General features: G+C 49.4%; 1 protein-coding gene across 4 annotated transcripts; it reads left to right on the forward strand.

The window, feature by feature from the left end:
• The first annotated feature begins 220 nt into the window (after nt 1–220).
• LOC118509875 (acetyl-CoA carboxylase) lies at nt 221–24,789 on the forward strand. Of its 4 annotated transcripts, none has more exons than XM_036051105.1 (11): nt 221–596; nt 7,627–8,155; nt 15,425–15,542; nt 16,376–19,575; nt 19,660–19,922; nt 20,000–20,162; nt 20,225–22,344; nt 22,415–22,689; nt 22,764–23,105; nt 23,204–23,338; nt 23,404–24,789. In XM_036051105.1, exons 1-11 carry the CDS (start codon nt 587–589, stop codon nt 23,530–23,532), a joined length of 7,284 nt encoding a protein of 2,427 aa, XP_035906998.1. In that variant the 5' UTR covers nt 221–586; the 3' UTR covers nt 23,533–24,789. The 4 variants fall into 4 exon arrangements, with proteins under 4 accessions (XP_035906998.1, XP_035907000.1, XP_035906997.1 ...); XM_036051107.1 differs by lacking the exon at nt 221–596 and adding an exon at nt 5,294–5,484; XM_036051104.1 differs by lacking the exon at nt 221–596 and adding an exon at nt 7,161–7,430.
• Nucleotides 24,790–25,603: the final 814 nt, after the last annotated feature.

Genomic DNA, 25,603 nt, shown 5'->3' on the forward strand with positions numbered 1-25,603 from the left:
ATTAGTGTTTTTGTATTCAAATCATTCGTAAAACATTGTTAAAAAATATCGCGTTTTACCAGTGAATAATCGCCTGGCGTAAGTCATTAAACAGTGTAATTCTCCGCCAGGGAAGCATTCCGGGCAACGACCTCCGTTTCGCTCGTGCTCGCCGCTGCTGCTGCGTTCAATTTTGACGTTTGGAAAAACGTCAAGAAAAGGAAAACAAATAAAATTCCTTCCTCAACTGCAAAGTACGGTTTTCACTCCTCTCGTCTGGTCGTGTGCTGCAACGGGAACCACGGATGGAAATGAGGCTTTTCTAGCCCAGAGAGCTGAGCCAGTACTGTCGTCGTGTCTGTGTCCACAGTATTACGCACCGCCGTCCGGCGTGCAGGCGTCCCGTCATTAGATCGGAAAAGTGCTGCAAGTTTTCCCCGGGTCGAGCCGTGAAAAGTAAAAAAAAAACGCCGAACCGTCGGACAGCCAACGTGTGACGGAAAAATCACGCAAGGAAGCCTAGGAAAATCGATTACCCAAGAGAAGAAGCAGGCTTCCCGGTGAAGCTGCTGTTAACTCGATAGGCGCCGCGCCAGCACTCGGAAATATGGAAAATGGTATGTAGTCCTTCTATTGTGCAAGTTACGTGTGCGTGCGTATGTGTGTCTGCTGTGTTGTGTTTTAGGTGATAGCGTAATCCGTAGACGATCCGTGCCAGTGGCCGAATTGCACGTTAGACAGGCTGCTAGATCGTCGGCAGGTCGCCATATGATAGCATAGCCGTACATTACCGTTAGTCTAGTGCTTTTTTTTTTGGAACGGATGAAGGAAGTGGTTGTGGCTCGTGCGGGAAAGGAATGCGTTCCGTGGCGATGGGGCCTGGCATCTCTTTCCCGTTGGAGACGATGGTCCGATGCTGGTGCTCGCTCCCACCCGTGACGCCATCAAGTTGTCCAATTAATATGGGCCCAGCCTTCCCGACCAATCACAAACGATGGTGTGATGTTCGGCGGCGCGTCACCAGATCAAACCAACATGGGCATCTTTCGCTAGTGCGCACATATCCCACTAGCCAGACAAAACTGCCAAACTAAACATGACGTTAGCTGGTGTGTGTGTGTGTGTGGGGAAGGCGAAAGTAGAAGGAAAAGAAGACGATTGGGGAAGGAAGCACTGGACAACCACGCGAGTTGTCGTGCCCCCCGGTAGTTTGTGCGTTGATTGCATCAAGTGGATCACCGTCCCGAACAACGAGATTCTGCTAAACGAGATAAAAATTCTTTACGCCCCTGATCGAAAACCGGCCTGCTTTGGCCGGAAAGAGGTTGCTGCGGCTTCTATTGTACAAAAATCTCCATGTGCTGCTGCCGGGTTAATTTGGTTGCAAATTATTGCTCCTTTCTGTTCTTCTCTTTCCCCGGTCGATGTAGGAGTGTACGGTGTGCTCGCTCTCGCAAACGTACGTATTCTCAAGTTCACGCACACCCATACACGTGTGCCACCCCGGGTATCGCGTTTCGCAACGCCATTTGGCGCGCTCTAGTGTATGCGTGCGTTTCAAGGTCACTCATCCGTCGCGTACGGGATAACCATCGTTACCGGTTAGTGTAAATAGTAAACAAAGCAAAAATAAACACCTTATCACAGTCGATCGAGTCGCCCGGTGCATCTTGACGCAACCACCACCGATGATGGAGTGTGGAGAGGGCAATGGGGTGGGATGTGGGAGGGGAGAGGTGCTACTGCAACTAGTTTTTGAGGGCGGGGGATTGTTTTCATTTTGATGCACGTGGATCTCTAACTGCGCCAACACACTTGAGTCCAGGGCGCGTATATACTGAAAGCTCTCATGTAGGGGATGATCGTTGGAAAGCTTTTTCCATTTCTTTGGTTTTTCTTTGGCTTTGCAACTTACATGAATTCCGTTTTTAAGGATTTAGGACTGAATTTGAATCTAGTTGTGCTCTATCAAATAATTTCAAGATAAACTTGGATTACATTCGACGCCAGGTATTGAATCCCGTCCCGAATGCAGGACAGACTATCTAGCCTTGGTTAACGTAAGACAAAGAAGCCAGTAATGACAGACCAAGAGCTCTTGAGATAATCCTTAACATATCTGTTTTTTTTTTCGTATTGACTTACTTAAGATGAAGGTCTGCTTTTTTCTTGTATTAGAGTGCAACTATTTGTGATGAGATAAATATAGTTTAATACAATTTAAATATTGAACTAGACTTCCCGCGTGTATGCAAAAATTTATTTTCTTTCTGAGCTGATTTTTAAAATATTTTTTTTTACCTTTATATTTTTTGATACATAGAAGCCAATTCTTGTAGCAGTACGTTTTTCTATAAAATGTAATATAAATTTAATTTAAAATGTAAAAACTCGGATTCTCTTGGACGTATAGATAGCTCTTTGCATATTGATAGCACATAGCCCTGAACTTGGGAAAAACTTAGATGCTATACTTATTACAACAAATTAGCTTAAAAAAACGAACACAGCATATTGATTAAGTGACATGCATCGACCACTAAAAAAACCACCCTTTTGCAAACCGATCGCGCGATTAAGCGAACGCTAGTATTGGTGCAAGCCAGGCACACCCCTAGCATGACCCGAAAAGCCGATAGACGGACTTTTTGTATGTGCTTCGTCGATTTCTAAGGCAGCTCATCCATCGCTATCAATGGTACCCGCGGGCCAGACCTCGGTTCAGTCGTGGTCCGTGAAAGTAGCGAAAAGGCAGCACAACGGGAGCGTTTTGGTCTAGGTTCGGTACGGGTAGCAGCAGTCAGACCCAGCGGCAGTTAAGTAAGTGTCGTCGGGGACCTTAGTTTATTACTACGGCAAATACTATGAATCATGTGAACTGCTCCAAATACAAAGTCTTGAGCTTAGATTAGGATTGCCAAACATAAGATAAGATCATGGCGAAGTTAAAACCTTTTCCTCCTGCGCTAACACAGTAGTGCCCAAAATTTGGCTAGTTCGTGTACCGAACCGTGAGCTGGCTCTGCTCTTTTTCCCTGTGGCCAGAAAGTGAGTGTTGTTGATTTTGGACGTGTGTTTGCGGGCGCGCGTGTGAGTGTCTGTGGATTTTGTGCGGACTCCGGGAGAGTTATACCGTGAAGGAGATAATAGTGCTTGTTATCATGATGGTACGAATCACGCCACCGCGGGAATAATTTTTTTTTAAGTACGTCTCCACTTACGCTGATGCACCTATCCGCGGAGACCGCGCGGATTCTTTCAATTTTTGTGCAAAGTGCGGAGGGCGAAGTGTCCGGTGTTTGTTGCCATCAGGCGATAAGACCGCGATTGGGGGACTCGCGGTCGGGGTTTTCGGTTCGTGCGAAACACGCGTCTGCTTCCAAGCGGCATAGAAAGCTGATCACCTCAGCTGGCAATCAGCTGATAGGAGGGCCGCGTTCCTCTTCATACAGCGGCTTAGTAATCTTGCGGCCAGCTCGATTGATAGATGGCTGGAATCGCTGCAATCGACAATTTAATTGAGATGCCAGGACATTTACTACCAGAGCCCAAATGCAAGTTGTCAGAGTTGTGAGATAGAATTTCTTCTGATAACACTTTTAGACCAAAAACTAGGTTGTCTTGTACACATTTGAGCTTCATCGAGCATATTCTATTGACCGTATCGATTTGCATCGGAACCGTTCCCCCGGTTCATTAGCGTGTTACGCGTTCCGCACATGGTAATTGGCCAGCTTTTGGGTTTAAAAATTTGGACAACAGCTCCCTTAACGCCAAAGGTTCAAACCATCAAACCGTAGCCGTTGACGCTGTAAGTCTTATCTACCGGTCAACTCTGCTTAGAAAACTTGGAGCTGCTGTACCCAATCGTTAACGGTCGGCCAGTGTGGAGGGCAAAATCCGATTCCCCAGTGTGTGGTGGAAGGTTACTTACAAGTGACACCCGTAATAAACCTCCGGGGTCAGTGCATTTAAATCGTGTGTGTGTGTACGGTAAAATCGTTCAACGAAACGGACGCAAAAACCTTTGAGTGGCCGGGTGGCACTTTAAAGTCATTTTTGCTTGTGGCAAGCAAACGCACACCGTAAGCGATCAGTTTCTTGTCCAGGTTTGCCCGCGTCACAAGGAACTCTGGTGGTGGTGATGGTTGGGATTGGTTTTGTTTTTACTTCCCATCTAAACTCTGCCCAGTTCGTTGCTTACTGCGCAAGAAATTGATTCAAGCAATCACTCTCCAGGATCTGTAAACATCAAATCCAGATCTCCAGGTCGGGATCGTATGGCGTGTTAATCTGCCCACTAGTTAATCAATGCGAAAGTGTTTGCTTTACTGTTTGCCCTTAAGCTGTTGCGTTTGGAATGGAATGTGCACATGGCACATGAATTCAACAATTCCGACCTAAATACGCACCTTCACTGCAAATGTGTCTTGCATAATCGATCCGGTTTTCTTGCATCCCGGGGTTTGGTTTACGGAAGCGTCGGGATGGTTTCCAGTTTTCGGTTCTCGTTCCCCCGATCGTCTGACTTCTACCTCCTTAACGGCTATTTTATTGCCAACGTTGAATGGAAGGGGAAAGTTGTTGTTGCAGAATGTTGAACGAGAAACCCGTTTTGACTGCCTCCTTCTGTTCTACATTCGACCCCTATCTATGCAACAGGTGACCCAAGAATATAGAATTTCTAATAGAGGCACCAGACACATCGTGATCCGGTTTCCATCCCCTATTTTGCAGCACGACCTTGAGTTGCCCTGCGACCGTGAGATCTCGTCGCGCTGTTTTGGTCGATTTTCACCAGCCAGCCCGACGAGTCTTATCAACGCCACTGCTGACGGCATCAGTCCCCGGCTACCATGCGGCACTCATGTCTAAGTCTGTGCTGACGGTGACCGCTGGCGCGCAGGACGCGTTGTGGGATGAAATGCTACGACCAGCCAGCTGGAAGTCACTTTCCAGGTCCGTCTCAGCTGATTAGACACGCGTTGTTGCGCAGATGGGAAGGTCGCGATGAGGTGAAAACGGTAGATCGAAACACCGACGCGATTAACGTCGATCGCCAATCCGAACAGCACTGATAGAAGTTGCTTTACAATCAACACATCCCATGCTGGCCGTTTGGGCCGTCGCTTTGTGGAACGCATGAACGCATGTGCATGCGCTTGGCACGACCTTTTCTGCCTTCGAAAGCCACTGCAAAGCGCTGAACAGCAACGTACCGGAGGGCACACCAGTGATTTCGTTGTTCCCGACCGACCTCACCAGGCAACAGGCGGCGGCGGCGGCGGCGCGCGCACCGTACGCGTGATCCGTGCGGTCAAACTTTCGCCTAACTAGATCATTTTCGCTTGAACCGGCGCCGGGTACGGATGGTCGTCGCGTTAGTGGTGTGTGGAATAGATCTCCGGAAGAGAGAAAGGGATTAAGGAGTGGTTTCGAGGTGTACCGTTTTGCTTTGGGAATGTGTTCCTGTGCCCGGTAGCACAGAGTGATCTAACGGAAAACGTAAGTTCCGCTGCCTATCGGTGTTCTTCGAAGGGTATCCACCAGCCCGCTAATGCGTGTAGCATTTTGTCGGTGCGATGGTTGAATAACCTTTCCCGCAAAATACCTAGCCATTGGGGTAGAAACATTACAGAGTGGAAATTATACGTGTGTGTGCTTGTGTGCGAATTTTCTTTAATCGAAGAAGATGTTTCATTTCGAGTTGAACTTAAAATCGTCCCTTACAATGCTCTTCCTGGCGATTGTGGCATTCAGTTGCTGAAGGCATATTTATTGCAATTCGCCATCAATCGTGATAAGAGACGTCAGCAATACAAAGTGTGTGTGTCTGAAAGCCCCCGTACTAAAGATCACCGTGAGATCGCCCTTGGCTCTGTTACATAATGTGCGATACGCCTCGTCTTCTTCTTCTTCTTCTGCTCCTGTTCGATTAATGGTCACTCCTAGTTGACCTCGTGCATCGTGAACACTGCGATCTTGAGCGAGCGCAAAGTTGCTGATTGCCATGATCACTATCGTGTCGGGTGAATGATGATTGAGCATGAAATTTAAGTGGACATGAATGGGAATTACTAGACAGAAAAAGTATTACAAGTGCCGACATGTGGTGTGCCATGTTTAGTGACACTCAGAAGTAGTGTTCCGATGGTTGTAGAGTTTGATTATTGAAATTCTACTACAACTTTCTTGGAGCATTTCGGTGGACGATGCGATAGCGGCGCCGGTCTTCACACGGTATGATCGAGTATCGAATGGGAGACATTTTCTTCTCCCGCCAATTGAAATGCACCTTATCCCGGGTGAACTCGGTCCGGAACGTGAAGCAGCCTTAATGATGTTGAGCTTCGGGAATTTGATGACATCGTCCTCTGCTTCGAATGAAGCTTCGAACTCCCTCACCGCTTGTTACGGATTGCGTGCTGATGTCACCAGTGACGATCATGCCGCCGACAGAATGTCTGGGTTCGAAAACCACAACAGCTTAGTTGAGCCATCGTAGTATTAGATAGTTTTGGATGGTAGAATCACCAGAATAACTTTTTTTATGAACCGTGTCCCCTGATCGGTAGACTATGTAATAGCTGCATCAGTTGATCTAGCATTCTGATGCTAGTTGTCCAAAATTTGAAATCATGTCCAGTAGATATCACAATGGTAGCATATACATTGCTTATCAGCGGGAGTATTTTAGTTCTTTTAAAGTTTAGTTTCGTCTTTAAGTAAAGAAATTCTATTACTTTTTTCCCCCAATATCTGAGGTAAATCTGTGACGCTACTGTACTGGGTATTGCGTGAAATTGGGTGCAGCAATTGCGTTATCATCTGAGAACTTTTCCATAAAAGTGATGAGCGTCAGTAGTGTCCCTAAGACAGAGGGATTCGCACATTTAGATGTCATTTATCGTTCCTTGCACCTTCTGTATTTTGCGTCAATTACAGTCAGTGGATGATCGAACCCTTCCCTTTTTTTTTGTCCTGTTGCCGAGCATCCCCGAGCATCCATCAAATTCGATTTCCTCCGCACCTGTACACAGCTGACTTACTTTTGACGTCATTCCGTTCAATTCACAGATTTCCGAATCCGTCATCGTGAAGTCGTGTGAAGCTTGAACGTCGGGAAGGGACAATCGTTTCCGGGGGCGTTCGATAGTAGCGGCACGGCCACATTTGCATTGCTTGAATTTTTAGCTGACCTCCGAAAAAAAGGGGTGGTGGTGGCGGTGTAGTTTCCCCCCTTCTAGCGCTAGCACGCCGAAGTGGTCGTCCAATGATCTACCTCGTGGTAGCCGGGGTCATACTGTTTGCGTACCTTTTCCTGTACGACTGGTGGACCAGTTACGATTTTGGCGTACCGTCCGCCAAGACGACCACCATTGTACGGCACGGTGCGGTGCGAACCTCGACCGAAGTACTCGCTGCCACTGCTGGTGCAAAAGAAAGGGCCTGTACGTAGGTTTTGAGGTATTTCTTCTGTTGATTATAAGACCTTGTTTCTGTTTCGTTGAATGCATTTCTTGGTTGATGTTTCAATGTATTTAATTTATCTATCTGTTCCTTTTTATCCATTTTTATCTGTTACGTTGCATGAGAGAACTACTAACAACCTTTTTTAATTGTGTGTTTTTTTTCTTCTGCCATCAGGTGATAATACTGCGGACGGCTGCGACACGGAACCACCCATCGGAGTCACAACGCTGACGAACGGAAATTCTACCGCCGAAGATCAGCAGGCAACAGTTGGCGAGGCAGTCGATCAACTCACCAGCCAGCTCAAGCAGGTGTCCTTTTCTAATGCTAACTTCCTGTACGATCGGCCCCAACCCCGACGCCCGCAGTCAAAGCAGAAACGCTTGAATCGTCCACAAGACAAACCGTGCTTCGTAAACGGTCAGCAGGAACAGCGCCCAGCGAACGCGCCCGTCGACACGAACGATAACCATATCAAGATGGATGCTGCTGGTGAACCGGCGGGACCGGTGGTCCCAACGAGCGATGAAAACAGTTCGCTGGGCCAGGAGCGGGCCAGCTTCATCGTAGGCGAGGAGGATAGCCAGCTGGACGACGAGCTCGAGGCAAACGATGCATTCCCGCAGACGATGGAGAACGGTAGTGGGCTGCGTAGCAGTTCCTCGTACGAGATGAACCTGACCGAAAAACGGCGCCGTTTAAGGTAAGGTTCTGCGGGTTTCCTCTATTCGCCTCATCCCCCCCAAGCAGCATCAGCAGGCTTGCGCAATTGCTCAGAACATCCGTCTTCCATTCTTCGCTCGCTCGCTAGCTCCATTGTGCCTTCGGTTCCGTTTCTGTCCACTCGCAGCAATTGGGTAATTGGTTAGGCGTACAAAAATTAACAACAAAAAGCACGTCAAACGAAGCTTGATTTCCCCCTTGCACGCTGTGTGTACACGCGAAGTATGTAAACAGGTGTGATTTTTTTTTTGCGCTTTCCTGCCTTACCGTCTAACCAAGTCTATTTGCGCGCGCTGACGCGACCAAACTGCTCTATTGACTGTCTCCGCGGAGATGATGAGGCTGAAGTAGCGACTTGAAGAGCGTAGCGCATAGCCGGGCAAGATTCGTTGTGTTTTTTCTTCTTTTGGTTTCGCAAATCGAAGTATTCGTGTGGGGACGAAAAGGTTGTTTCAAAATGACGCAAGTAGTATTTCGTGGCAAAGAACCATTTTTTGTGTCACGCGCGTGCCTTAAGTACTGTTTTTGCTTATCGTACGCCATTAGAATTATTTTGTTAGAGATGTAAGCGGGTTTTTTCTCTCTTTTTGGCCTTGCAATAATAGAATTCAAAGGGTTTTTTTTAATTTTTTTAGTTAAAGTTACACTCAAGAGCTCTTCTTCACCTTTGCCAATTCTGTTAATTTTAAATTGCGAAAGACAATAATTAGTTATGGGTTTTATTTTGTAATTTGTACACTTTTCATAAGCTTTGTTATTTATAATAGCATTTTTTATTTATCTTTTATCATTTGAAAATGTTTTATTGTAAATTTTTCAGTTGAAACTAGCTTTAGAATTCCCTACTTATAATTAGTAGGTTAAGTTATTTACTTGTTTAATTAGTTTTATTATACATGTACACTAGTTTTTATAGCTGATAGCCTTCATTTAATTCATTTTTATTTTAAAAATGACTTATCAACAAGGTACTTTTCAAATCGACTTGCATGTACATTTGCTTTTGATCACATACAGAGGACCTTGATGTAGGAAGACCCTTCGCATGCTTCATTTGTGATTTCATTTAAACAAAACGGCATTGCATGCTGCACTGCTGCACACACACACACACCACATCGATCAAATCACATTCAGTGTGTAGTTTACCTCGTAATATGTTTTTCTCTTTTATTACGCACTCCCGAAGGTTGCATGTAAGGTGAGTGCGTTTCTCGCTTCTGTCTAGCATCGAATCGAAGTCATTCCGCGGCCCGAGTCGAGTGCACGTGCACGCAGTTTGCGTCTCCGAAAGCGTGGTCCCAATGCACCTGCAGTAGTGTAGACTCTCTTTCCCCAAACTCCATTCACCAGCTTCTGTGTGTGTGTTTGTGTGTTGTACGTTGAACCTGATTGCCAAGGGCGCCTTTCCCAAACTTCATCCAAGCGTCCAAGATTTGCTGGGAAGACTCTCCCGACGAAGACGTTTTCGGTTACCCATCCATCCCCCGGATGAAGCTCTTTTGCTCTCAACGATTTTTGCTAATTCATCCCCCCACCACGGGGGAGTTTTTTTTTCCCTCGAGTTTGTAAGAGCCACCACCACCCAACAAAAAGCGTGCAGATGAATTCGCGCTTTTGATTGTTTCTGTGGGGTTGTTGGCGTTCTCTCGTTCTCTCTCGCTCTCTCGCTCTCACCGGATAGCCCACGTAAACCGTACAGTGGCTCAACCGTTGGCAGATCGCGCCCCGTACGGTCAGTTGCGAGTGAAACGTGGCCAATCACGGAAGTGCCGGCTGGCTGGTGCGAAAAGGCGCGCGCGCGCGGAAGCCCTTTCTTACCCAAGTGACCCAAGTAGTTAACGACGATCGTCCCCGTTCGAGTTGCGCTTCCCTGGGGTGTAATTTCACCGATCCGCCGTACACCTGTGCCACCGGTTCGGAGTGCGATACGCGTTCGATGTTGTTGAGTCTTACGTACTTATCGAACGTTTTTTAGGCAAGCCGTACACAATCGATTGCAACCTGGCATAGTATTGCTGATCCGCACCACCGTACGGGATTTGTACGGCTGTCTGTGATTTGGTTGTGAGAGATAGATTAAATGGTTTTCGGGCAAGGAATTTGTCCTAATTTGTTGTGGAATACTCGTCCATACTCGCATACCAACGTCACACTAACGGAACTTAAGGTTCCAACGGTATACACCCGAAGTGCAGTGGCCACGACACAGACCGCAATGGTTTGGAGAGAAAGTTTAAGTGTTTTATTTTTCGTTGTTGTCTCCCTTTTGTTTTCTACCGGTGCTGGTGCTGTGCGTCTTGCGGGATGTGTTCAGAAAAGCTTCCGAAAATCAACGCACTCGCTATAGAGGGACCTGACGTGTGGGACCTGACTTTTTTTTGTTTGAAGGTTGTCACTTTTGAGGAGAATGGGAACTACAATCTCCCCAGCAAACCGGTCCATTTCATTGGCATCATCACCTCGGGTAGCACCTCGGAGAAGACCTTGGGATACATTTGGCATGCGTGCTTGGAAACGCTTCCGAAAAGTCAGGCGTCAGAATAAATTAGAAACTCGCCAAAAGAAGCTCCGAAAAGATAAGCTGAACTGTGCTCTGTCAGCTGTGGATTTTTTGAATGAATTAACCGTCGGTGGTAAGATTAGCGACGGTCAACTTTGTTGAGCGATCCACGCCTGACTCACTCCGGCAGTTCCTCACATTATGTAAGGGACGCGGATGAGATGGGAAAAACAACAACCTGCCACGGAATGTGCCCCGGATGGTGACCGGTTTTCCGTGTTTGCATCACGCGATCACCCCAGCGATGTCTGTGTGTGTGTGTATGGCTTGGGGGTTTAGCTGCCCTCTCAGCCCAGTTGCGTGTGTGTGTGTCCCAAATCCCCAATGTCACATACGAGTGGAGAACGTCGTTCGTCCCGCAGAATAAAGTATAGCTTTAAAACCAACGCGCAAACTTCCCAAAACTTTAACGGCCTTTACGAGCTCTCGTCGGAGCTTTCACGTGCGGCGTGGCACGGTATCATACGACGCGTGTTGTACAACGGCACAACAACTTTCCCTTCGGTGTGGCTTCCGGCCCAAAATGTGTTATGTGTGACGAAATATTTGAGGTTTGCTGCGAAAAGGAAAGATTTGGTTTATCAAGCATTTTCAAACATCGCCCCAGTTGTTGGCGATCGAACTACGCTTAGTAGGCGATCGGCAAGTTCGGAGTAGGTCAGATGCCTTGTGTAATCGGAGTGTCAGCGCTTTCGATTCTACGGTCCCAGGCCTTCCACACAGTGCCCTTACGGCAAGTGCTCGCGTAAGAAGTCGCGTCAGCTGGCTTTGACAGGTTGCAATCGATTTATCGTGATATCCGTGTTTGCCGTGTGCAGTGTCGCAAAGCAACGCCGGCCAGGCAGCTCATCGTTTCGTTTTTCGTGTCTGCTTTTTTTCAAAAATAGGGGGGTAGTTGCTGATCGTGTGTGTGTGTGTCGTTTTCTCCCTCCGGTCACCGGACAGTGATAGCGCAAACGATTGTAGTGAAAGTGCAAACGGTATTGATTTTGCCGTGATTGAATCATCCTACCTCACGCGGGAGTTCGGTGCTCACTGTCACACTCGCTTCCAGTAGAAGTTTATCGGCAAAATCAATATATCAGTTAAGTTCCGCGTGCTGCTGTGTATCGACTGTGGAAATCAGGCCAAAGAAGAGCGAAAACAAAAAAAAAACCAGGGCACAAAATTGAGGCCCTCCTGCTGTGGCTGGTAGCGACGGTGCCGGTGGCCAACTGGAGCAGTAACACGGTGCTACTATTATTGGGTTCGACGGTGCTGCTGCTCGCCCTTGCGCGGGAAATAATGTTGAAGAGAAGGGCGAGCAAACGATTCGTGCTGGCAGAAACCGGTGAGGAAAGCTCCTGGAACACGACCGCAGATAATGACCTGATCATGGCAGCACCACCACAGCAAACCCCGCCGGTGATCAACCTGGAGACGGCCGTCCCGAGCGGTAGCACCAGTGCCAGCAGCAGCTTCAGTGAGGATAACGGTGTCAACATGCTGCAACAGCTCGGCGGTGCGGGCGGTGGTAGCGAAGGGCTGAAGGTGCCACTCGCCAACAATCTGCACCTGTCCGTGTCCGGGGGTTTGAAGTTAGTATTTCTGTTGGTTTCGTAATGTTTGCGTGGGAATGGATGGTTTGGGCATAAATAATGTGCGTGAAGAAATTCTGTCTCATTTCGCAGCTACGACATTTAAATTCTTAAAGCACGTTAGAAGATCTTGTGAGTTATTTAACCGAAGGTAAAATTCAATTCTGGCGGATGTTGAGTTTGTTGGGTCTACCAGCCTCATGAGGTATTGGGCCTCCATTTCTAGCTTCCTTGGCTTGATTTACCTGAAGCTGAATAGCCGGTTCTGCACACAGGGATTTATGGTGGCCATTTGTATATATTATACAAACAAAAGTTCTCTCTCTTCTCTCAAATATGAATCATTCGGTCCGTCCTGTTTACGATATTTCATACCATTGTGAAATTTTATGCAATTTTGTTGCCAGAGATATGAAACTCCCTGGCGAATGCTAATTTCCCGCCAAATCAATTGGTCGTTAAGCCATGTTTATAAATCCAAATTTATGATGTTTTGGGAGCCGAACTGATGAGCCTGCCTGGACTTAGGTCATCCTCAGCTGGATGCTTTAGGATAGGATGCTACAAAACGAGTAATCTATCTTGCCATATAATCATCATTAAGTTGGCCTACTCTTTTAAAAAGCACGTCGTCGTGACATGGCCCAGTCAACAATAGATTGCCAGGAAACTCGAGCTTCCCATCCGTGTAGGCTCCCGATCTCCGACAGGCCTCCCTTCACCTGATCCAGCCAACGACGCCTCGTGCCGGACTGAGGGTCGCTGACGAATACCTTCTTGGCGGGGCATGAGTCCGGCATCCTCATAACATGCCCCAGCTATCGCATCCTGCCGGTCTACGCCACCGTCAGGATGTCCGGTTCGCCGTATAGCTCAGCAAGCTCATCCTTCTCCTCCACACTCCATGCTCGAACACACCGCCAAAGATGGTCCGGAGGATGCGTCGCTCGAACACGCCCAGAGCGTTTGCATCCTCCGCTCGGATGGTCCAAGACTCGTGGCCATATAGGACCACCGGGCGAATCAGTGTGCGATAGAACTCACATTTCGTGCGGTCTCTGGAAGTCTTCTGGATCTCAGCAGACGGTGAAGGCCGTAGTAGGCACGATTCTCCAGCACAATGCGTCTCCGGATTTCCGCAATATAATAAATAGACGATTTCAGTCGTGCTATTGGGTACTTCTTCTTCTTACGTGGCTCTACAACCTTGAGAGGTCCTTTGGCCCGCTTCTTGCTTTCCATGACTTGATTTTACCCGTAGCTAGATAGGCACGTTCTGCGTACGGGGAGGCGGTTTAAATAGGATTTGAACCCCGATTCTGCCTTGTGAGGACAGTCGCCGCTATTGCCTCGGCCACTGGATAACCTGGATAACTGGATAACGGTTCTGGGTACGGTTCGACTTAATAATCCTTCATCAATGCTGCTAATGGGAAGGCCAACGGGCTCGATTAACTCATCCCACTATAAACATAGCGCCAACTATTTCTTCAGAATACTGCTCCTCTCATATCCATCGGTTTATAATGCTGGATGTAATTACTTTTATACATATCGGAGCTGATGGAATCCTCTTTCTTGTCTCTGAAGATTAGTTTTGGCATTACCAGAAGCTTTGAAGATGTTCCAATGCCATTTTGTTGATAAAATTTCAAGATGACCTTCAATCCTGGTGTTCTCAGAATATTTCGGAATTTTATCTTCTTCTTGCGGATCGGAATATCTTCTTGCCAAAATATCAAATTTCAAATAGAATCCCATAACATTTAGTATGTCTCCTAATTTCAGTTGAATTAGCTTGAACCACTTTCTGGAACGATGAATGTACGATTAAATGCTCCTAAACTGTTGTTCATCCTGCGATATTACCTACGCAACATATATAAAAGCTATCGAGTTTTCCTTTCGTTTATGGTGCACTATTTCTCGCTACACGTGCAAGTTGTTACGTGAGCTTTTGCCTGCGCCAAGAAAAATTCGGACCCGCGCTCATCACCCTACTGCTGTCGATTACTATTGAGCCCCAGCTGAAGCGACCTCCTCGTGATGTATCGATAGAGATGTCTTCAGTCCACGGTCCAACGAACCCTCTTCTGTCTGCCGGATTGTTGTTTGAAAAGCTCAGAAGACCTTCAAACGACAACCAAACCCCCACCCCGCCAGCCACTTTTTTGTGGTGGATCACTCCCCGCTTCCATCCATCCGTGGTACGACGCTTCGCGCGGTTCATCTATTTGGAAGATTTTGTGCAACAGCAGTGGGTTAGCGTAACAGCCGACTGTTTTCGGCCCCAGTTACACACTTCAACCTGTGTGTGTGCTCTGGTGGCCCACCCCTCCAAAGATCGCTCGCTGATGGACGGACACACCCCGTCCGTCGCTGGCATCCTTTCTGCACACCTGTAACAATATATGCCCGCCTTGAAATGCGTGCTCCTCTGCTGTTCGAAAGTGAAGCCTGTCGGTGGGGCGGTCTGTTAAGCGATCGATTTTGCAACGATCCCCCAGTGCTTGGAAGGTCCTCGTGCGGGTCGGTTTCGGTGTGCTGTTGTTTCGTATATGTTTTGTTTTCTTATCGTTCCATATATCGTGTACTGGTCGTGAAGATTTGGTGCGCCAACCGGGTGCTCGGTGTGTGGTCAATAGTATAACACTTTCCACGCGACGAGTGTGCCCAATGTCGTAACGTGTGTGATCTTCGTCCGGATCACCATCACTTTCGATTTGAAGTTGTGAAATTAAATCTAAACCACCTAAATTTCTTGTCCAGTGTTGCGCTAACCCAGATTACGTACGTTTAAATGAAAGAGAAACACGCAAAAGCGGGCAGCAAAGTTCTTACCGTGCTCGATACGTTGCTGTGCCGTGGTCGACTTAATGAACCGCAAGCACCCTTATCTTTCCCTGGGCTATCCAGTCCAGAACCGGAACCGGATGTAGTTCCCCGGCACAGTTCGGAAACGCAAACCGAATCGACATGGATGTGGTTAGTGTGTGTGTGTGTTGTGTTGTCTTCCTATCGTAACGAAAGTCTTCTCGCCCCATTCGAAAACGATCAGATGTTCTTAAATTGTTGCTTATTATTTTCATCTTTGCTTGTTCATTTTTAGGCCCAGTATGTCCCACGGCACGGGACTGGGACTGCAGCGTGGCCAGGAACGTGACTTTGTACTATCGACGACGGAGGAGTTTGTGAACAAATTCAACGGTACGCGGGTGATTAACAAGGTATGATCATGATCATCATCGCCAGGCGGAAGGCATCAGCAAGAACAACACCGCAGGGCAGTGGGAGAAGTCATACGCCACTTACTTTGCCATTCCTAACGACGGTCGGATGATTTTTTTATGACGTTTGCGTGACGGAAGGCCCTTTTTTTCTTGCTCCGTCGGTAACTACTCCGAGGATAGTGTTCAATGTCGAATGTAATTGCAACTGTTAGGCGGTAGAAGTGTGTCCAGCAGTTCTCGCGCTCTTTCGGGGCGTTCAATTACGGAGATTAATGCGTGCGAGGATAGGATTGTTGGCTTGGCATTTTTTTTGTTCCTGTGCAGTAATTCCTGTTTTTGCTCTCAATATCATTTTTTGCTAGACTAGTGCTAGCCAAGTTTGTTGGCAGATTTTTCTTCCATTCAATGAACATCTCCAAATCGTTGATTTATTCTTTCAAAAGGTCATGCACGATGTTCGATCGCCAACCGTTCCATCGACCGTGTCGAGCACCTTGAAAGTTTTCCGTTTGCACTGCAGGAGAGCTTTTCTCTCGCAAGTTTGCCATTTGAGAGCTACGACTAATACAGTTTAAAAATGTCCACGAATGAAAACGTGCGATTCAACATTCCATTGAAATTCCACGCACAATTTCCCATCACCTGATGGCTATTAATTCGCATCGTTCACTGTCACTGCACGCACGTACAATTAGCGCGACAATCGCGATTCCTAACGGGCTCATTACACAATAATCTCCGTTTTGTGTTAAAAAAAAATGAAACGCAATACTCCCTTTCCCATTAACCGATGTTGTGACAAACGCTTTTCTCACTTTACTTACCCGTAGGTGCTCATCGCAAACAATGGTATCGCGGCGGTGAAGTGTATGCGATCGATCCGTCGCTGGTCGTACGAGATGTTTAAGAACGAGCGCGCGGTACGCTTCGTCGTGATGGTAACGCCGGAAGATCTGAAGGCAAACGCCGAGTACATAAAGATGGCCGACCATTACGTGCCGGTGCCGGGCGGCTCGAACAACAACAACTACGCCAACGTCGAGCTGATTGTGGACATTGCGCTCCGGACGCAGGTGCAGGCGGTTTGGGCTGGTTGGGGTCACGCGTCGGAGAATCCCAAACTGCCGGAGCTGCTGCACAAGAAGGGGCTGGTGTTTCTTGGTCCACCGGAGCGGGCGATGTGGGCGCTTGGGGATAAGGTTGCATCCTCGATCGTGGCGCAAACGGCCGAAATTCCCACCCTGCCGTGGTCCGGCTCGGAGCTGAAAGCTCAGTACAGTGGCAAGAAGATCAAGATTTCCAGCGAACTGTTTGCGCGTGGTTGCGTGACCACCTCCGAGCAGGGTTTGGTGGCGGCGGCAAAGATCAATTTTCCGGTCATGATCAAAGCGTCCGAAGGTGGTGGCGGCAAGGGCATCCGGCGGGTGGATACACCGGAAGAGTTTCCGGCACTGTTCCGGCAGGTACAGGCCGAGGTGCCCGGGTCACCGATTTTCGTGATGAAGCTGGCACGTGGTGCACGCCATCTGGAGGTGCAGCTGCTGGCCGATCAGTACGGCAATGCGATCAGTTTGTTTGGGCGCGATTGCTCGATCCAGCGACGCCATCAGAAGATTATCGAAGAGGCGCCGGCCGTTATTGCCGATCCGGCTGTGTTCGAGGAAATGGAAAAGGCGGCGGTACGGTTGGCGAAAATGGTCGGTTACGTGAGCGCCGGTACGGTGGAGTATCTGTACGACTCGGAAGGCAAATATTTCTTCCTCGAGCTGAACCCTCGCTTGCAGGTGGAGCATCCGTGTACGGAGATGGTGGCGGACGTGAATCTGCCCGCCTGTCAGCTTCAGATCGGAATGGGCATTCCGCTGTACCGCATCAAGGACATCCGGCTGCTGTACGGCGAAAATCCGTGGGGCAGCACGGTGATAGACTTTGACAATCCGACGCAAAAACCACGCCCCTGGGGCCATGTGATCGCAGCCCGCATCACGTCGGAAAATCCGGACGAAGGCTTCAAGCCAAGCTCGGGTACGGTGCAGGAGTTGAACTTCCGCTCGAGCAAGAACGTTTGGGGATACTTCAGTGTGGCCGCGTCCGGTGGGCTGCACGAGTTTGCCGACTCACAGTTCGGGCACTGCTTCTCGTGGGGTGAAAATCGTCAGCAGGCTCGCGAAAATCTCGTGATCGCGCTGAAGGAACTTTCCATTCGGGGTGACTTCCGGACGACGGTGGAGTACCTGATCACGCTGCTCGAAACGAACAGCTTCCTGGACAACACGATCGACACGGCCTGGCTGGATGCGCTGATCGCCGAACGGGTGCAATCGGACAAGCCGGACATTATACTCGGTGTGGTGTGCGGTGCGCTGCACATTGCCGACCGCAAGGTAACGGATGCGTTTGCGAGCTTCAAAGGCTCGATGGAGAAGGGCCAAATTCAGGCGGCAAACACGCTCACGAACGTCGTCGACGTGGAGCTTATTGCGGAGGGCGTCCGGTACAAGGTGCAGGCCGCTAAGAGTGGCCCGAACACGTACTTCCTCGTTATGAACGGGTCCTTTAAGGAGGTGGAAGTGCATCGACTGTCGGATGGGGGCATGCTGCTGTCGCTCGAGGGTTCCAGCTACACGACGTACATGAAGGAAGAGGTCGACCGGTACCGTATCGTTATCGGCAACCAGACCTGCGTGTTCGAGAAGGAGAATGATCCGTCGCTGTTGCGCTCGCCGTCCGCTGGCAAGGTCATCAGCCTGCTGGTGGAGGACGGTGCGCACGTTTCCAAGGGTCAAGCGTTTGCCGAAATAGAGGTCATGAAGATGGTCATGACGTTGAAGGCGAACGAGGCAGGCACGGTCACGTTTTTGCGCCGTCCGGGTGCTGTGCTGGATGCGGGCACCCTGATCGGTCACCTCGAGCTGGACGATCCGTCGCTGGTCACGAAAGCCCAACCGTACAAGAATCCGTGGCCGATCAGCGAAAACGTGCAGATACCGGAAAAGCTGAACCGCATCCATTCGAGCTACAAGACCATTTTGGAAAACACGCTGGCCGGTTACTGTCTGCCGGATCCGTACAATGCGCCCCGCTTGCGGGAGATTATCGAGAAGTTTATGCTAAGCTTGCGCGATCCGTCACTGCCATTGCTCGAGCTGCAGGAGGTGATTGCCTCGATCTCGGGCCGCATTCCGCTGTCGGTGGAGAAGAAGATTCGCAAGATGATGCAGCTGTACGAGCGCAACATTACCAGCGTGCTGGCCCAGTTCCCGTCGCAGATGATCGCAAGCGTGATCGATAGCCACGCGGCCACGCTGCAGAAGCGTGCCGATCGTGACGTGTTCTTCCTGACGACGCAAGGCATCGTACAGCTGGTGCAGCGCTATCGCAACGGTATCCGGGGACGCATGAAGGCGGCCGTGCACGAGTTACTGAAGCAATATTATGCGGTTGAATCGCAGTTCCAGCATGGGCACTATGACAAGTGTGTGGCGGCTATTCGCGAGAAGCATAAGGACGATATGGACGTGGTGGTCGGGACGATCTTTTCACACAGCCAGGTAGCGAAGAAGAACCTGCTGGTAACGTTGCTGATCGACCATCTGTGGGCGAACGAGCCGGGTCTGACGGACGAGCTGGCGGCGACGCTCAGCGAGCTGACATCGCTGAACCGGGCGGAACATTCGCGGGTGGCGTTGCGCGCCCGGCAGGTGTTGATCGCTGCCCATCAGCCGGCGTACGAGCTGCGCCACAATCAGATGGAATCGATCTTCCTGTCCGCCGTCGACATGTACGGACACGACTTCCATCCGGAGAATCTGCAGCGCTTGATCCAGTCGGAAACGTCCATCTTTGATATTCTGCACGATTTCTTCTACCACTCGAACCGGGCGGTGTGCAATGCGGCGCTGGAGGTGTACGTGCGCCGTGCTTACACCTCGTACGAGCTGACCTGCCTGCAGCATCTGGAGCTATCCGGGGAGGTACCGCTGGTGCACTTTCAATTCCTACTGCCTACAGCACATCCAAATCGATACAAGTACGTAAACGTTGTTATCGCTTCTTCGGAAGTCCTGCGCATAGAAACGTGTCACTAACGATCGTTTCTTTATCCATTTTTCAGTTCGGAAGGAAACGATCCCGACGCTATTCCGGATTCGTTCATGCGCACCGGTTGCATGGCAGCGTTCGATTCGTTCGAGCACTTTAATCAATATTCGGATGAAATTCTGGACCTACTGGAGGACTATGCGTCCCCAGTGTTTGTCAATCCGAAAGTGCTGGAAGCGGTGGAGGGAGCCGATTCGGATCGTAGGATGAGCACCTCGATCAACGTTTCTATCTCCGATCAGGTGAACCGTGTCGTCGAGAACGAAAATGCCGCACGTAAGTTACTCTTTTGAAAAAGCTTTTAAGCGCAGAGAGGATGTTTATTGATTTGGGATATGATTTTTCCCCTACAGCTCGACCATCGGAAGCGATCCACATCCTGAGCATTGCTGTGCGGGACATGGGCGACATGGATGATCATCAGATGGAGCTAGTGTTTGGCTCGTTCTGCAATCAACATCGTGAGGAGCTGCTGAGCCGTCGCGTGAGACGAATTACGTTCGCCGCGTTGAAGAAGTAAGTCCACTCGCCAAACATCTGCCACCCTGAACTTATTAACGCCTCCTTCCCTTTTACAGGCGACAGTTCCCGAAGTTCTTCACCTACCGTGCGCGGGACCAGTTCGAGGAGGACCGTATCTATCGCCATCTCGAGCCAGCCTGTGCCTTCCAGCTCGAGTTGAATCGTATGAAAACGTACGATCTGGAAGCACTGCCAACCGCAAACCAAAAGATGCATCTCTACCTCGGCCGGGCCAAGGTACCGAAGGGTCAGGAGGTGACGGACTTCCGGTTCTTCATCCGTTCCATCATTCGCCATTCGGATCTGATTACGAAGGAAGCTTCGTTCGAATACCTACAAAACGAAGGTGAACGGGTGCTGCTGGAAGCGATGGACGAGCTGGAGGTGGCTTTCTCCCATCCGCAAGCCAAGCGCACGGACTGTAACCACATCTTCCTCAACTTTGTGCCGACCGTCATCATGGATCCGGCAAAGATCGAGGAGTCCGTTACGAAGATGGTAATGCGGTACGGACCGCGGCTGTGGAAGTTGCGTGTGCTGCAGGCGGAGCTGAAGATGGTTATTCGTCAAACGCCCCAATCGCCGACCACCTCCGTGCGGTTGTGCATTGCGAACGATTCGGGCTACTTCCTCGACATCGCTATGTACACCGAAGTGACGGATCCGGAAACGCACGTTATTAAATTCCAAGCGTATGGAAACAGGCAGGGCCCACTGCACGGCCTCCCGATATCGTCTCCGTACATGACCAAAGATTTCCTGCAGCAGAAACGCTTCCAGGCGCAATCGAATGGAACGACGTACGTGTACGACATACCGGACATGTTCCGGCAGATGACGGAACGGCTGTGGAAGGAGTTTTCCAAAGCACGCCCGACCGAGGACATACGCATCCCGGAGAAGATTCTGCTCGAGTGCAACGAGCTGGTGCTGAACGGCGATACGCTCGAGGAGATCCAGCGGCTGCCGGGCGAGAACAATGTCGGTATGGTGGCGTGGCGTATCGTGCTGGCGACGCCGGAGTTTGCGACCGGTCGTGAGATTATCGTGATTGCCAACGATCTGACGTACCTGATCGGTTCGTTCGGCCCCCAGGAGGATCTGTTGTTCTGCAAGGCGTCGGAACTGTCCCGGCAGCGCAAGTGTCCCCGCATCTACATCTCGGTCAACAGTGGCGCCCGCATTGGGCTGGCGGAAGAGGTGAAATCACTGTTCAAGGTCGCGTGGGAAGATCCGGAGGAGCCGGAGAAGGGCTTCAAGTACCTGTACCTCACGACGGAAGACTACAGCAAGATAGCGAACAGCAACTCGGTCCGGGCGATCCTGATCGAGGATGAGGGTGAACCGCGGTACAAGATTACGGACATTATCGGCAAAACGGACGGGCTCGGGGTGGAGAACCTGCGGTACGCGGGTATGATCGCCGGCGAGACGTCCCGCGCGTACGAGGATGTGGTCACCATCTCGATGGTGACGTGCCGCACGATCGGCATCGGATCGTACCTCGTGCGGCTCGGGCAGCGTGTGATTCAGATCGAGAATTCGCACATCATCCTGACCGGCTTTGCCGCGCTGAACAAACTGCTCGGCCGCAAGGTGTACGCCTCGAACAATCAGCTCGGTGGCATACAGATCATGCACAACAACGGTGTCACGCACAAGACGGAAGCGCTCGATCTGGACGGCGTGTACAGGATACTGCACTGGCTGTCCTACATTCCGAATGCGCGCGGCGGCACCCTGCCGATCGTGTCGCCAAGCGATCCGATCGATCGGATGATCGATTTCACCCCGACCAAGGCACCGTACGATCCGCGCTGGATGCTAGCCGGCCGGTACAATCCTTCCAACCCGTCCGACTGGGAGACGGGCTTCTTCGATCGCGGCACGTTCGAGGAAATTATGGAACCGTGGGCCCAGACGGTGGTGGCGGGGCGGGCCAAGCTGGGCGGCATTCCGGTCGGTGTGATTGCGGTCGAGACGCGCACGGTCGAGGTGACGATACCGGCCGATCCGGCCAACCTGGACTCGGAAGCGAAAACATTCCAGCAAGCGGGGCAGGTTTGGTTCCCCGATTCGTCCTTCAAGACGGCCCAGGCGATAAAGGACTTTGGGCGGGAGGAGCTACCGCTGATCATCCTTGCCAATTGGCGTGGTTTCTCCGGTGGACAGAAAGGTTCGGATTTTGGTTGGGGTTTTGGTTGCATACTTTTAGGCGTTATTAACATAAAAAATCGTTCTTTTAGATATGTACGAGCAGATTGTAAAGTTCGGTGCGTACATTGTGGATGGGCTGCGAGAGTACAAGCAGCCAGTCATTGTCTACCTGCCACCGAATGCCGAGCTTCGGGGTGGTGCCTGGGCCGTGCTGGATCCTACCATCAACCCACGGTACATGGAAACGTACGCCGATCCGGAATCGCGTGCCGGTGTGCTGGAACCGGAAGGTATCGTGGAGGTGAAATACAAAGAGAAGGACATCGTGAAAACTATTCAACGCCTGGATGCAACAGTGGTGGATGTAAGTGTGCGGCGAGGAGGAGTACCTTTTTTGTTGTGTCCTTAACGCTTTGCAACCTTTCCTGTTTTGTGCAGCTTAAGAACCAATTAACCGCGGCGGGCGAAAACAAGGAGCTGGTCACGGAGTTGGAGAACAAAATCAAGGCACGAACGAACGCGCTGCTACAAAACTATCACCCGGTGGCGGTACACTTTGCCGACCTGCATGACACACCCGAGCGTATGCTGGAAAAGGGCTGCATTAGCGAGATTGTACCGTGGCGTAATTCGCGCAACTGGATCTACTGGCGGTTGCGCCGTTTGCTGCTGGAGGAACACTTCATTAAGCAGATTTTCGAAGCGCAGGATGATCTGTCGGTCGGGCAGGCAAAGTCGATGCTGCGCAGATGGTTCGTGGAGGATAAGGGAGCGACGGAGGTACGTGGGGCTGTGAGGATGTTGGGGGGGGGGGGGGGGATGGCTTTAGCTAAGGATTGGCTATTAATTGTTTGGCAACGTTTTTTTCTTTGCCTCAGGGATACCTATGGGAGACAAACGAGTCGGCAGTGGAGTGGTTGGAGAATCAGAAGCGATCCGATTCCACCGTGTCCCGCAATATTTACTCAGTGAAACGTAGCGCAATAATCTCGCGGATTCGTCAGTCATTAAATGTAAGTCTTGTAGGGCTAAATTGTTTTTTGTTGCAGTCTTATCCATTTTTTTTTTCAATTTCCAGGACTTCCCGGAAGCAACGCTGGATGCGGTGGTTGGGCTCTGCGAGAAGCTGTCGCCCGCACAACGGGGCGAGGTGGTCAAAACGCTCGCCCAGCTAACGGACAGCAACGAGCACACAAGCCTCGGATGACAACGTTACAGCTTTACATAACGGAAACGCTCCAAACGGAAGCGCTAAGCGTTAGCAACACGAATACACAAGACAAACAAACACACACATACACTGTAGAGCTATTAAATAATTTAGTGTCGAGTGGCAGTAATGCAAAAACTCTGGGGTAAAAACACATTAGCGATGAGCTAGATGATAAGACAGAGAGAGAGCAAGGGGGAGAGAAAACGGAACAAATATATAAAAAACACACACACATTTAAAGCGTGGAAAATGGATACCGCGAGGAAAAGTTGGGATTCCGTTCCGGATCGCGAGTGCGCGATCACTTTATCACCGGGGGCGGCTTTGCCTAGAAGGTGGGCGGAGGATTAACCACCCTTTTTTTCTCTCGATAGCGGCAGCGATCGCGAAGAAACTTTAGCCTAAAAGAAGCCGAATGGTTTTTGGGATTCATCATCATCATGAAGCCACGCGCGCACATCCAATGCTGACGAGTTCATTCAAAAATTGCGAAGAATTCATCCATTCGTGCACGAAGGAAGCGTGCATAAACACTTCACACACTATTTAATTAAAACTCAAGTTAACGCTCACACTACACAACACACTCACACCGTACAACACACGCAAAACAAATGTTCACGTTGGAAGGGGGTCGAAAACGCGAATTAAAAAAAACACACACACATACGGAAAGACGGAAAAAACACACATTTAAATATAGTGAAAAATGTATGTAGCAAGGATACAGAAAAAGAACGGGCCACACCTCAAAGCACACATACACGCATACATTAAAAATATGGGAAATACTTAAGGTTCTTAGACTACTGTACTAAGCCCGTACGGTTCTGTACGTTCGTTGTTGCAAGGAACGATTTAGCTCGAGATTAGTTGTTAGGACTGTTAGGATTCGTAATGTGGATAGGTTTTCTTGTTTTTTTTTTAATTTGCCTCCTTTCTCCCTTTTTTTTGTAATATTTGCTAAGTTTTGTCAAATACTTCTTTTTTCTCCCTCGTTCGATTCGCCTTTCATTATTCGTACTATGTACACTTATTATCGGAATTCCGTCGCTGCTCTGGTTAGTAAGTTGCGTATACTTGAAGATTTACATGTATAAGAGATAGTGGAGGGGCGAGGGGGGGGGGCGTTTCTTCTTCTTAGCTACCGAGATTTACATTACATCTCATCGCTGGATTCGGTTTCCTTCAGGGCAAAGGCTGCAAAATGATGGCTTCAGAATAAAATTGTTCAACAAGAGTATGATTTAACTAAGACTGGCGAATTTTTTTGCCGTGAAAGAAATGTGGTCTGTTGGACAAGCTGCACAGAGCTGAGGACTGCAGTCGATTCGACTCCTCTTGATCCAACCCACGAACTCATCCTTCGTATCTTTCCGGATGTCATCGTCACGATATCCGCAGCGCTATAAGGCTCATAAGCCTAAGTAGTATGTGGCTCATCCTCGTTTATCTGCTCGCACACATCGTCAAAGATATTCCTTGGCGCTTTTCGCACGAAAATGGCGTCCTCCGCCCGCATAGTCTAAAAGACTTGCCCGTGAAGCTCAAATGCTGTAGGCTTCTGGTGCACAGGAGTTTGTGGAGCCCGTAGTAGGTATGATTCTTCTGGCAACACTGGATTTCTCTTCGAGGATGTTATCCGAAGCTGCTTCTCTTTCACCTCAGCCGATACTCTGCTTCAAAATAGGGCTTTATGACTTCGTTTTCGACACATTAATGCTTAATCTTTTTCATTTAATTAGCCTCGCTGCAGTTGTCTGAAGAGTTCGCGTGAAAACCCTTTCCCCGGATGTCGAAGCCCGCACTTCCGCTTGTTTTATGACCTGAAAAAAAAATCCCTTTTATTTACGAAAATTGCTTAACGTCAAATTCTTATTTAAAGCCCAATTTTCCTTTCGTTACCCTCAAAATACAATTTTAAAACGAGTTCTGTATTTAACAAAAAACGGTTATTTTATTCATACTCGTGTATATTCACCTTAAGGATGTACATCTCTACCAAACACATAGAATGGCTAGCGATGTACAGCACCGTGTTCGGAGCAATAGTTCCGTAACCGAA

Source organism: Anopheles stephensi, chromosome 3 (assembly GCF_013141755.1).
Source record: "Anopheles stephensi strain Indian chromosome 3, UCI_ANSTEP_V1.0, whole genome shotgun sequence".
Lineage (NCBI taxonomy): Eukaryota > Metazoa > Arthropoda > Insecta > Diptera > Culicidae > Anopheles > Anopheles stephensi.

Coding starts and splice junctions, on each gene's coding strand:
- LOC118509875 (XM_036051104.1), top strand. CDS start 7,253: ATGATCTACCTCGTGGTAGCCGGGGTCATACTGTTTGCGTACCTTTTC. Junction 8,156..15,424: donor GAAAAACGGCGCCGTTTAAG/GTAAGGTTCTGC, acceptor GTTCATTTTTAG/GCCCAGTATGTCCCACGGCA. Junction 23,106..23,203: donor AGGATAAGGGAGCGACGGAG/GTACGTGGGGCT, acceptor TCTTTGCCTCAG/GGATACCTATGGGAGACAAA.